Source organism: Phodopus roborovskii, unplaced genomic scaffold, assembly GCF_943737965.1.
Source record: "Phodopus roborovskii unplaced genomic scaffold, PHOROB, whole genome shotgun sequence".
In the NCBI taxonomy this organism is placed as follows: domain Eukaryota; kingdom Metazoa; phylum Chordata; class Mammalia; order Rodentia; family Cricetidae; genus Phodopus; species Phodopus roborovskii.
Window position 1 is genome coordinate 25,269,568 of NW_026126525.1, and position 12,722 is coordinate 25,282,289.

A 12,722-nucleotide genomic window follows, 5' to 3' on the forward strand; every position below is an offset into this window, starting at 1 on the left:
ATTGATGAACCACACTTGGACTTCGGGGGTGGGATGGGGTACAGGAGACTTGCTGTGTAAGCACAAGTATGTGGGTCTGATCCATGGAAACCACAAAAAACAAAGGAGCATATGCGATTTATGGCTCCTGAGAGAGGACACCTTTCTGACCTTGCATGTGCACACACGAACATACACACACAAAAAAAGAGAAGCCACGGGTGGGATGAAGGCTTGCTAATACAAACTTTACTTTTGAGTTAAAATCCTCATTCAAGTGTGTGGGTAGAGCACCATGGTAGATGGTGTGCTTAATATATGTGAGGCCCAGGATTCAACTCTCAGCACCCCAACAACAGACAAAAATCCACACTTCTCTTGCACAAAATGATTAAAAAATTTGAAGTTAAAAATCTAAAAATTGGCCTTTCCGGCGGTGACGACCTCCCTACGAGAACATGCCTCTCACAAAGGATCTCCTTCATCCCTCTCCAGAAGAGGAAAAGAGGAAACACAAGAAAAAGCGCCTGGTGCAGAGCCCCAGTTCCCACTTTATGGATGTGAAATGCCCAGGATGCTATAAAATCACCACGGTCTTTAGCCATGCACAAACGGTAGTCTTGCGTGTTGGCTGCTCCACTGTCCTCTGTCAGCCCACAGGCGGAAAAGCGCGGCTGACAGAAGGATGCTCCTTCAGGAGGAAGCAGCACTGAACTGCACCTGATTCAAGCTGAGTGGGAACCGTCCCAATAAACACATTTTGGATATATAGTGTCTGTCTTGTTTAACTGGTAGGAAGTTGTGCCTCAAGTATTCAAGGGCAACCAGAAGAGTGGTTCTTTTGGGTCAAGTAAGTGGCCAAGAGTTCATTTCAGGCATTTGTATCTGGGTTCATCTGGTGAATCCTAGACCATAGTTTAAAGCTGGTGATACTGTAAAAAAAAAAAAAAAAAAAAAATCTAAAAATTGAAAAAGCAATCTTAATGAGTTAGCATTGTCTTCGTATATACAATTTGCATTGAGAGAATAGGAAATGGTTTATTTTTTATTGAAAGTGGAAACCTTTGGCATACGCCTGCCATTCAGCCCTCTTTGATGACGGTTTGATGGTGACTTGAGTCCTGGGCCAGGTCCTAGTCACTTCTACATATTTGCGGCCAGATGTGCAATCAGGTCTCTGGCATCTTGCATGGTGGAGGGGATCTCTGAGCCGTTCTCAGTCACCTGAGTTCCAAACAAGAACAACTTCCGGTCATTCCCCACTTCAGACAGTGCCAAAGCATCGTGGATATCTGTAATGTGATAGGCGTCTTCAAGGTCCTTCACCCACAGTGGAAAAAGAATAGGACATGTTGGTTAGTCTGCAATTTTCTTGAATACAAATACTTTCACCATTTTAATACAGAAAATATTGAGACTTCGTTTTTATGACCCCAGTGTTGATATGAATAGTATTTTTATCAGAATTAGCCAGTGTTTCAGATATTAAAAAAGTGTTTTCTGCCCCCTGCCAAAAGATCTTAATTTTTCTTTTCTATCATTCCTTCCTTCCTTCCTTTCTTTTTGTTTTGTTTTGTTTTTTGAGATGGGGTTTCTCTGTGTAACAGTCCTAGCTGTCCTGGAACTTGCTTTGTAGATCAGGCTGGCCTTAAGCTCACAGAGATTCACCTGCCTCTGCCTCTGAGGGCTGGGAGTAAAGGCTTGCACCATCATGCATTTGATTGCTTTTAGTGCACTACTTTGAGAAATTCATACATGCATACAATGTGTTTTGATCATATTCCCTCCTTACTCTTCCCCAGTTCCTCTCTACCCATCCTCAGCCCTGTGTCCCCCTCAATTATATGTTGCTTTTTCTTTTTATAACTCACTGAATCCAATTTGTGTTGCCTGTATGCTCTTGGGTATGAATGAGGCCATTCAATGGAGGATGGTCAACCTACATAGGCCGCATCTTTAAAGAAAACTGACTTTCCCTAGCCCAGAAGTCATCCATGGCTCCTCAGTAGGGGTGGGAGCTCATGAACCCTTACCTGCTCCATGTTGAAATGTTGGCTGCTTGATCTTGTACATGTCTTATACAGGCCACCACAGCTGCCATGATTACACAAGTACAGCTTCCTCTCATGTCCAGAAGACACTGTTTAGTTTGGTCCTCTCTGGTCTCTGGCTCTTAGTCATCTCTTCCACCTTGCCTGTTTTGTTCCCTGAACCTTAGTAGGAGGAGTTTGTTGGCTTTCTTAAAGAGTCGTCATACCATGAAACTTAGGCTGACCTTAAACTTTCGATCCTTCTGCCTTAGCCACACAAGTGCTGGCATTATAAGGGTATGCCAGCTACTTACCGATTACTTTTTGTCCATATCATATTTTACTGATTTTCACACTTATCACTGGGAGTTCTTTGTTGCTATCATTATTTATTCTGATCAAAAATTTATATCAAACTTGTGGGGTGTATGGAGGTCCACATGTGTCATCTTAGCTCCACAGCCCTAGAAGTCTGTGAGGCTTTCCCTGTTGGGCCATGTATGATAACTAGGTGTTGGTAATCACAATATGTTTCCTATTTGAAACCTGAATTCATTTAGTCATGGAGCCCTTACTGACGTCTGTAATAAAGGATACAGCAATATATAGATGATGTCTCAGGTTAATAAATCCACTGAAGAAATTGTAAAGGAAAATGTAGGGAAGAGACAGTATGGGTAGAAATCAAGGTTATAACCAAAGGATAAAGCTAATAAGACAATGTTTTTTTTTTTATATATAGGTTTTCCCCTATTTAGCACAGGTTTGCCTTATACTTGCAATCCTTCTGCCTCTGCTTCCCTGCTGAGATTACAGGCATGAGCCTCCATGCCCAACTAAGATAACTTTTTGAAAACCCTGATATTGACCTAGTGATTGATCTAAAAGCACAGACTAAATACTTTGACAAAAGGATATAAACAAGTATGTATTAAATTAGAATAGTTAAGCCTTATAGAACCAAAGGATGCTCAATCATTCCACAAGGACACTTGATCAACTATGTCTATAGCAGCATTATTTATAATAGCCAGAACCTGGAAACAACCTAGATGCCCCTCAATCAAAGAAAATGTGGCACATTTATACACTGGAGTACTACTAAGCTGTTAAATACATCAGGAAATTTGAAGGCAAATGGATGAAACTAGAAAAAAAATCATCCTGAATGAGGTAATCCAGACACTGAAAGAAAACATGGTATCTACTCATTCCTAAATGGGTATTAGCTGTAACGTAAAGGATAAACAGGCTACAATCCACAGCCCTAGAGAGGCTCGGTAACGGGGGCCCAAAGAGAGGTGGGCACACATGGATTTCCCTAGGAGGGGGAAATAGAAGAGATCTCCTGGGTGGATGGAAGGGTGGCAGTGGCGATGGGAACATGAGGGTTTGGGTTAGAGGGAAAGATGGAGGGCAAGTAACGAAAGAGACATCTTGATGGGGGGGGGGTGGCATTTTGGGGTCAGGTAGAAGCCTGGTACAAGGGAAACTCCCAGGGATGACTCTAAGACTCCTAGCAAAGGTGGATGGGTAACCTGAACTGGCCATCTTCTGTAATCAGATTGGTAACTACCCCAATTGTCATCAAAGAGCCTTCATCCAGTGACTGATGAAAACAGATGCAGAGCTCTAGGAATCCTTGAAGAGAGGGAGGGAGGATTACAGGAGCCAAGAATGGGGTGGAGGTATGGGAGGGTGAGGGAAAGTTTTTCAAGGTCATCATGGGGGAACCCACAGAGACAGCCGACCTGGGCTCACAGGAGCTCACAGACTCTGGACCAATGGCTAGGGAGCCTGCATGGGACTGACCTAGGCCTTCTGCATATGTCTGACAGTAGCTTGATCTACTGGTGGGACTCCTAAGGGTGGAAGCAGGGCTGTCCCTAACGCTTTGGCTGACTTGCAGGAACCTATTCCTCATACTGGGTTACCTTGCCCAGCTTTAGTACGAGGAGAGGAGCTTGGCCCCACCTCAGCCAAGCTTTGAAGACACCCATGGGAGGCCTGCCCCTTTCTGAACATAAGTGGAGTGGATTGGGGAGCGGAGTGAGTGGGGAGAGGGAATGGGAGGAGGGCAGGGAAGGGAAACTTTGGTTGGGGTATAAAATAAATGAATAAATTTAATTTAAAAAATATCTAAGCCTTTTATCATTAAAGCAAATGTTTTCAATTTAACTGGGTATAGAAACATACTGAACACTCAGGAGGCAGACACAGGCAGATCTCTATGAGTTCAAGACCAGCCTGGTCTACAGAGTGACTCCCAGGACTATACAGAGCTATACAGAGAGGACTATGTAGAACTATGTCTCAAAAAAGGGGAGGGTAATCTCCAACATAAAAATAGAAACCATGAGCAAAGCAAAATGATAATCACTGAGATACTGAAGAAGATGTTAATGATGTATATAACTAACACAGTGGATTTTGCAAAAGATATTAATTGCCCTCATACCTCAAACAAAGAAAGGTAGAGGCCTTGGGCCCATTTTTGTGGTAAACAGTATGCCTTGCACAAAGGACTCTGGGTCTGATTCCCAACACTGAGAATTAGAGGTGAGGAAATAAGAGGAAACAGAATACCCACAGACTTAGGGCTCAATCAGCAATAAACACCTTCAAAATTCATAAGGATAATAAAAATCAACTTTAGTCTCACCACACTAGCAAACGGGACATTTTTGACACTAGCAAGTCCTGAGGAGGAAGTGGAGCTTCAGAAAGTGTCGCCCCCTGGTGGAAGAATAAACTAGTGCAACCGTGGAAAGCAATTTAGGAGTATCTAATAAAACTATTTGCAAATCCCAAAATCCATCGCACTTGAGAAAAGTGCATCCACATGTACAAGGCACACACATTTGGAAGCTCATGGCAACACTTAAGAGTAAACAATTGGGAATACTAAAAATGGCCAGCAACAAGAGAATGGCCAGGTTCCAGTCCATCAGAATGCTACACAGTTCAAATGTGTGTATAGGAGCTCTAAATCTTTTACAGTTCCCTCACTCCCTGGTAGGTGCTGAACCTGGGACCGCTCACATGCTAAGCATAGTCACTATTGTTAAGCCACATCTCTCAGGCCTTGAGTCTTTGTAGTTTTAAGTTACTTCACTTTGAAACAAAACCCAGGGGCTGGAGAGATGGCTCAAAGGTTAAGAACACTGACTATTCTTCCAGAGGTCCTGAGTTCAATTCCCAGCAACCATATCCAGTCATCTATAATGTGTTCTGATTCCTTCTTCTAGCCTGTAATTCAGGCTCGCAGGCAGAACACTGTATACATAATAAATAAGTCTTAAAAAGGAAAAGAAAAACAATCATTAACCTTTCTTTTTAAAATGCCAACACAATGTCAAAATGTGTTAGACCAACCTCTATCCTGGGTGCCAACCTAGGTTCCTGACAAAGTAAGATCAATCATAATTGTCTGCTTCTGTGAACATCCCTCCCACAGGAGACAGAAGGGAAAGGCAGGCATTGAGCTCTTCTTGGTTGACAAACCCAGAAATTGAGAGAATTAGTGTTACAATGTTTGAAAACCTAAAGTGTGTGTGTGTGTGTGTGTGTGTGTGTGGTCATCATCATTGTCGTCGTCATCATAATAGTACACATAACAAAATTTACCATTTTAGTGTACAATTCAGTAAAATTAAATACATTCACAGTGCAAACTCTTGCTAGAATGAGTTCTATCTGTGCTAAACCAACTCCTCTTTCCCCCCTCCTGTAACCCTGGACAGCCACAGTTCCACTTGAACCTCTGCAGATTTGACAACTCTGGGTAGAAGCTCGATACACTGAATCACACATAGCATCTGTCCTTCTGTGGCTAGCTTATTCATTTGGGATAGTGTCCGTAGTAAGGTTCATCCATGTGGTTGCATACGGTAGACCTTCCTTCCCTCTGAAAACTAAAGTGACATGCTGTATGGACACAACACATTTTCTTATGCACTCAGCAGGCAGACAGGTTGGTGACTTCTAACCCATGGCTATTGTAATAATACTGCTGCCATGAACGTCAGTGTATAAAAACAGATTGGCTCCCTGATTTCATTATTTGGAGTATTATTTTTTTTAAAAAAAAGTATAATTGCTGCATTATACAGGAATTCTGTTTTTCTTTTCTTTTGTTTTCTTTCCTTTCTTTTTCTTTCTTTCTGTTTTTTTCATAGTAGCTTACACTTCCAAGGACAGTTTCTCCATGGATGTTTATTGCTTTAAATGCAAGCACCAAATAAATTCAGTCAACTGTAACTGATCTAACACAAAACTCTTTCTTTATACATAGAAGCCACTAAAATATTGTGTTGAATTAAATCAACAATCACTATTAGTTTATCGAAATAAGCTCAATGCACATGATTCAATTCCATTTCTCCATGAGGCAACAGACCAGACAATTCAAGTAGTTAAAGGACAGAAGATAATTGTATTTCCATTGAGAGCGTGTATAATCCAGGAGACCTAATAAATCGAATAGACAGTATATTTTTGATTATCTACCTAATAAAATCAGACTGTGCTAATAATGAAACTATCTCGTGGAGCTTACATTAACAGTTTTGGCAGAGGTAATCCTGAAAGCTAGATAAGATACTCTACCACAAAGCCACATCTAAACAGGTTTTTACCTGTTTGTTGGCAAACACGACCAGAGGGAGTGCTGGGTTTGGTTCAATTAGCTGATGAAGGTATTTCTTGGCTTCTGGTAACCGTTTGTGGTCAGCCGAATCCACCACAAAGATCAGCAGCCATCCCTTGGGCAGGTACATATCCCAGTAGGAGCGGAATTGCTCACTGCCACCAACTGTGGAGAGGAAGAAGTCACACATTAATTAATTCATTAATTCAAATCACAGGCATATCCATCAAGGGGGCCTATAAGATCCACTGGTGGAGGAGCTCTGATAAATGCCACCAAGTTAGGCTGCAGCTGTGAGTGGCCAGAGTAATGTCACTGAGGAAATAGGTGGACAGTGTGAGTAATTGCAGAAAGGGACTCCCCAGCCTCCATCCCGAGCACCTGGTTATTAAACTACACATCATCCTAAAGTGTAGAAGAATCCCATCCTGTGTCATTTCTCTGAGGATTACAATGTCAATAGAGAATACTGCTTCTGGTTTAAGATGGATGCTAATAAGAAACAGAACCTACTCTCTAGGAACTCCATCTGCCTGTCTTCAGTGTGGATGAAAACTTCATTAAAACCTTGGGTAGGTGCCAGGCTGTGCTGCACTCTGTTGGAAGCCAGCGAGTGGAGGACACTGGTCTTCCCTGCTCCATCCAAGCCCAGTACTAGGATCTGCTTGCTGTTCTGTGAAATAAAAAAAATAAGTTCGTAAACTCATGCTGTTGGGGCTGTGTGTGGCTCCTGACAGCGTGTCTGACTGTTAGCATCTAATCAGAACCGTGGAATTGCTAACCAGATCAAAATCCTAACTATGAACACACACACACACACACACACACACACACACACACACTCCCACATGCATACAAACATATTAGAATCTTTGTGTTGTGCAGTGTCACAGATCTATGAATATCAGGACTAATTTCTACATATTTTCTTCCCTTTTCACTGTGTGTGTGTGTGTGTACATGCATATGGAGGTCAGAGGTCAGCTCTCATTAGCTGGTTTTCTCCTTCTACCTTGTGAGTCCTGGGGATCAAATTCAGGTTATCAGGCCCTAAAGCAACCACTCTACCTGCTGAGCCATCCCAGAACCCCATTTTCATCTTGAATTATCATCTATTGGCAAGTACACGAGAATGGTTTGTCTCCACCCAAAATGGAAGCATTAAGGTCTCATTATTTGTCTTGTATTAGCAGTTGGATAATCTGTCTATAAAACAAACAAAATACTATTTTTTTCTGAGACAGGGTCTCACTATATAACCCTGCTGACCCAGAACTCACTTTGTAGACCAGGCTGGACTCAAACTCATAGAGCTCTGACTACCTCTACCTCCTGAGTATTAAGATTAAAGGCTTGAGCCACTGTCACCTAGTTCTCTCTTATGTTTTGATGCAAGTATCATGATTAAGCAGGAAGGCTAAGGCTATAGAAATTGTCAAACCTGTCTCAATAACAAAAGAGTATTTGTTATAAAGTCTAACATTAAACCTAGGGACTTGGAAGGAAACTTCAAAAGCAGCTTTCTTCTAACATTCTAGCCTTAGAAATTTTTATCACAAATGATCAGAAAGGAGCTCAGGCCTTTAATTCCAGTGCTCAGAAGGCAGAGGTAGAACTCTGCAAGTTTGAAGCTAGCCTGGTCTACATAGTGAGTTCCATGGCAGCCAGAGCTACAATAGTGAGACCCTGTCTGGAAAAATAACAAACAAAAATTATCAGAAAGGAAGGTCCAGCATGAACACAGAAATAGTTCAGGGTGCTTAGAGACATGGTTTATATAATTTGAACAGTAATTATCTAATAACAAAACAACAACAACAACAACAAAAACAAATACTAAAACATTAGCACTTTTTGTTTAATGCCCTGGCTGTCCTGGAACTCATCAGGCTGGCCTTGGCCTTGAACTTATGAATCTACCTGCCTTTGCCTCAGAGAATTAAAGATGCAAACCACAACACCTGGTTCAAAAGGCAATCTGAAATAGTCTTAGAATCTCTAGCTCAGCTCTTTTGTGTGTTGATTGTTGTTTCCTTGAGTCTTCTTTTATAGCTCAGAGTGGACTGGATCCCCTTGTACTGGAATTGAAACACTCTCATTTGCTTTAAAACAATAAGAGAATCAGTGTGAAAGAAAGATGTTTTAAGGGGTTGGGGATTTAGCTCAGTGGTAGAGCGCTTACCTAGGAAGCACAAGGCAGGTCCTCAGCTCCAGCAGGGAGGGAGGAAGAAGATGTTTTGCCCCTAACAGGGACAATCTAGAAAGCATGATTTATGATGGTCTCAGAGTTTTGTTTTTTGTTTGTTTGTTTTTGTTTTGTTTTTTCCTCAAGATTGGGTTTCTCTGTATAATAACCCTGGCTGTCCTGAAACTCACTCTGTAGACCAGGCTGGCCTCAAACTCACAGACATCCACCTGCCTCTGCCTCCCGAGTGCTGGAATTAAAGGCATATATATACCACTGCTACCTGGCTAAGGTCTTAGAGTTCTAAGTATTATGGTACCATTCTGAGAATACACTACAGTAAGGAATACAACATTGAAAGTTAAAAACAAACAAACAGACAAAAAAAAAAAAAACCAGAAAACAAGAAACTGCACACTTTAAAGCAACAGAGGCACCAAGAAATGGCTGCAGGGTTTGACTGTGTCCCCCTACAATTCCCACTGTGAGTCCTACCCAGACAACTAACATACTCCGTTAATTCCAAGATGACTACCTCCACTGCTAAATTAGGGTATTTTATACTGGCTGGTCATATTTTGATTGGCAATCTTGTATCCGAAGTCTTAGAAAATAATGGTGTTCCCCTACTCCTAACCACATTGTTGTTCCCAGGTCTATCTCCCCTAGAAATTCCACAAGCACTCATGGTTGACATTTTCTTTATACTTTTGAGGTGAGGTGGTGTAGCTCAATGGTAGAGTTTATTGCTGACACTCTGGGTTCTAATGCTAGTTCTATAAGCCACGCCAAACAAAACCACAGGATCCGTCACATTTATCTAGTCCCAGACCACAACTACCAGAAACTATAGTTTCTCGAACTAGGGGAAATCGCAGGGCCTATATTCCTAGAGTGCAACCACTCTGCCAGGTAAGTACTCAAATCTCATTCTGAATATCACTGCTCTTTGTCAATAATTATTTCTTTCATCATCCGTGGGTCTGTGGAGTCTGTTTTCCCCAGGGATCAAGTTTCTGATAATAATTCCAACTGTTCAGAATTAGAAAGCAGCTCTGAGCCCAGGAACCAGCCCAGGAGCTGGGAACACTAAATGACAGTGTTGTTTCTGACCAAAATACCTGGGGTTCTGAGACTAGTTAAGTGGGCTACCTGACCCTCCTCTTCTACGGTAGATGTTCTGAAAGCTATGCAAACTACAGAGCCCACGGAAATAATCGAAAGTTCCTAAACACATTATGTATTTCTCATGCATGTACCAAGGAACCTTATGTATTCCAACGAAGATCTTCACTACAAGTGCGAGGAAGAGTTCGGGGCTGTTTTCAGCATTGTCTGTGGTCCTCACATAGAAATGCGGGGACCAATGCGTTTAGCTAGGACCAATTAAGATCCCTAGGTAGGACCTGGGGATACTGGAAGCGGTGAAGTTGGGGGCAGGGGGGTGCGTTCGAACCTTGGCACCTCCCCCCATCCACAGACAGAAGCTCTCGGACAAGACCCGGTTCTCTGCGTACTTGGGGGGCGACGTAACAGAGCCGGCGGGTCTGGATGCCCACAATGGCCTCGGAGGCGAGGGTCCCGGTCCCAGGTCTCTTACCGGCGGCGGCGGTGGCGGCGGCGGTGGCGGAGGTGGTGGCGGTGGCGGGTACAGGATTTTAATCGAGGTGCTGCTGTTCTCTTTGACCTGTTCTGTGACCTGTTCCTCCTCACTCTCTTTCTTCGTCCCTTGTTCCTCCTTGACTTCCTTCACTTTCCCATTCTTGTTTTTCACGTCCACATTTTTCTTTTTTTCTTCCTTCCCTTTCTCTTTCCCATTCCCTTGGGTTTTCACGTCCACACTCTTCCTTTTCTCCTCTTCCTTCCCCTTCCCTTTCCCGTTCTCTTTGATTTTCGCGTCCACACTCTTCCTTTTCTCCTCTCCCCTTCCTTTCCCGTTCTCTTTGGTTTTCATGTCCACACTCTTCCTTTTCTCCTCTTCCTTCCCTTTCTCTTTCCCATTGTCGCCTTTCTGCTCTACATCCTTCCTTTTCTCCTCTTCCTTCCCTGCCTCTTTCCCCTTCTTGCTTTTCACCTCTACAGACTTCCTCTTCTCCTCTTCCTTCCCTCTCTCTTTCCCCTTGTTTTTTACTTCCCCTTCTTTCCTTTTTTCCTTCTCTATCTTTACCGTTTCCCTACTGCTCGAAGAAGAAAAGCTTTCCTTCTCCCTCTTCGCCTTCCCCCTCTCCATCGCCACCACCACAGTTCTTCTCTCCCCGGCGCGCGAGCGCGCCGGAGCCGCGGCCCTGGATCCTGGCAGGTGTGGCCCTGGTGTGGGGCTCAAGGTGGAGACGTAGGTCCAGAAGGCGTAGGCCACACCCGCGGTCACAGGGTCGCAGACCGCGCGGGTGAGTACAGCTGTCGATCTGGCATTTTGCTTTACCTTGTCTGCCAAGAGCTGGCAGCTGATTCGCCATCGACTTTGAGGCTGAAGGAGTGACCGGTCAAAGAGGTAAAGGTGAGGATGCTAGCGCATGAATGGAGCCCATTCTAGGGGAACCTGGTGATCCTCGGCAGAGAACTGGGAGAAACAGGAGAGGTGGACTGCTTTTGCTAGAGGTCCATAGGCACCTCTTGTTCCAGAGGGCACAAAGGCACGATTTGGCAGGGTTGGAGAAATGGAGTTTCAGCTATCCAGCTTCAACTCCCGACTTGCTCTGCCAGTCTGTACCCCTAACTTAAGAATGTCTAAGGCACCAGAAGTCCTAGAAGACTCCCCTCCTTTCCCCAAAAAGCAGGTTACACATCTCTCTTCCCCAATCCCATGTGAATTCCATTGGAACAAAAGGCTGCTGTTCAGGATTCTCAGCCAAGGACAGAGATTTCGGGTCCTAGCCAGGGCAGTTATAGTAAGCTGGCATGTTTCTTTAGCTGAGGAACTCATGGTTCTTATTTTCTAGCTGGACTTGGGATATTTCACAATTTGCCAACGTTGGTTTTTAGGGATGGGGTGTAAGTGGTGATGGAGTGCTTGCTGAGCCAAGGCCCTGGGTTCCTGCTCAGTAATACCAGGACACAGGTGCTGGGTGCCTCCCTAGGGAAGCTGGGGCAGGACTGCTTGAGTTTAAGCCATAATGAAGCTACCCAGTTTTAATGCCAGGCTAGCATGTTGAGACCTTGCTCTTCCCCCACCACCTGGAAGAATTTAGTTTTTAAGTGAAATTGATTTTCTTTAATCAGATGTTTCAAATAAGCTGGTAAGGAATAGCAAGTTCCAGAAGGCTTGAGTGATGGGACAGTTAGTTGGTTAGCTATCTTCAGTTGTCTTGAAAATACTAGGCTAGAAGCTGGAGAGAGCTCAGTGATTAAGAGCACAGGCTGCTTTTCCAGAGGAACCGGGTTCTATTTCCAGCACCCTCATGGCAGCTCACAAGTGCATGCAATTCCAGTTGCAGGGGATCTGACACCCTCAGACATACATACAGGCCAAACACCAATGCACATAAAATAAGAATAAACAAATTATTTTTAAAAATGTTTAAAAATGTTAATAAATAAATAAAAAGAAAAGGCTACTAGGCTCAACACTTTACAAAAATGTTTGCTTCTGTTCTTTGATTCACATACCAATAGTATGGATTTTTAAAAAAGATTTATTGCTTTATGTTTATGGTTATTTTTCTTGCATGTTGTGCTTTTATATAACAAATGTAGCAGCTGGTGCTAATTTTAATTGCTGAGCTATCTCTCCAGCCTCTGAATGGCCATTTTTAAACAGAATTCTCTCAATCCCACCAGATTTTTAGTTTTGCTGGGAGGGTCAATAAGTAAATCCTCCATAAAATGCCACTTGAAACATCTTTATTCACACTCATTGCTAGAATTTATTTTAAAATGTGAC

The 12,722-nt window shown here is 43.2% G+C and overlaps 1 protein-coding gene across 1 annotated transcript; it reads right to left on the reverse strand.

Annotated features, from left to right (window-relative positions):
* Positions 1-1,114: 1,114 nt before the first annotated feature.
* Positions 1,115-11,209, reverse strand: Arl9 (ADP ribosylation factor like GTPase 9). The gene is made up of 5 exons (XM_051198605.1): positions 10,542-11,209; positions 10,360-10,494; positions 7,171-7,330; positions 6,647-6,822; positions 1,115-1,299 (listed from the first exon to the last, which is right to left on the reverse strand). Exons 1-5 carry the CDS (start codon positions 11,070-11,072, stop codon positions 1,123-1,125), a joined length of 1,179 nt encoding a protein of 392 aa, XP_051054562.1. The 5' UTR covers positions 11,073-11,209; the 3' UTR covers positions 1,115-1,122.
* Between the last annotated feature and the right edge of the window lie 1,513 nt (positions 11,210-12,722).

Coding starts and splice junctions, on each gene's coding strand:
- Arl9 (XM_051198605.1), bottom strand. CDS start 11,072: ATGGAGAGGGGGAAGGCGAAGAGGGAGAAGGAAAGCTTTTCTTCTTCG. Junction 7,331..10,359: donor TCTGTTACGTCGCCCCCCAA/GTACGCAGAGAA, acceptor TTTATTTCACAG/AACAGCAAGCAGATCCTAGT. Junction 1,300..6,646: donor TCGTGTTTGCCAACAAACAG/GTAAAAACCTGT, acceptor CTGTGGGTGAAG/GACCTTGAAGACGCCTATCA.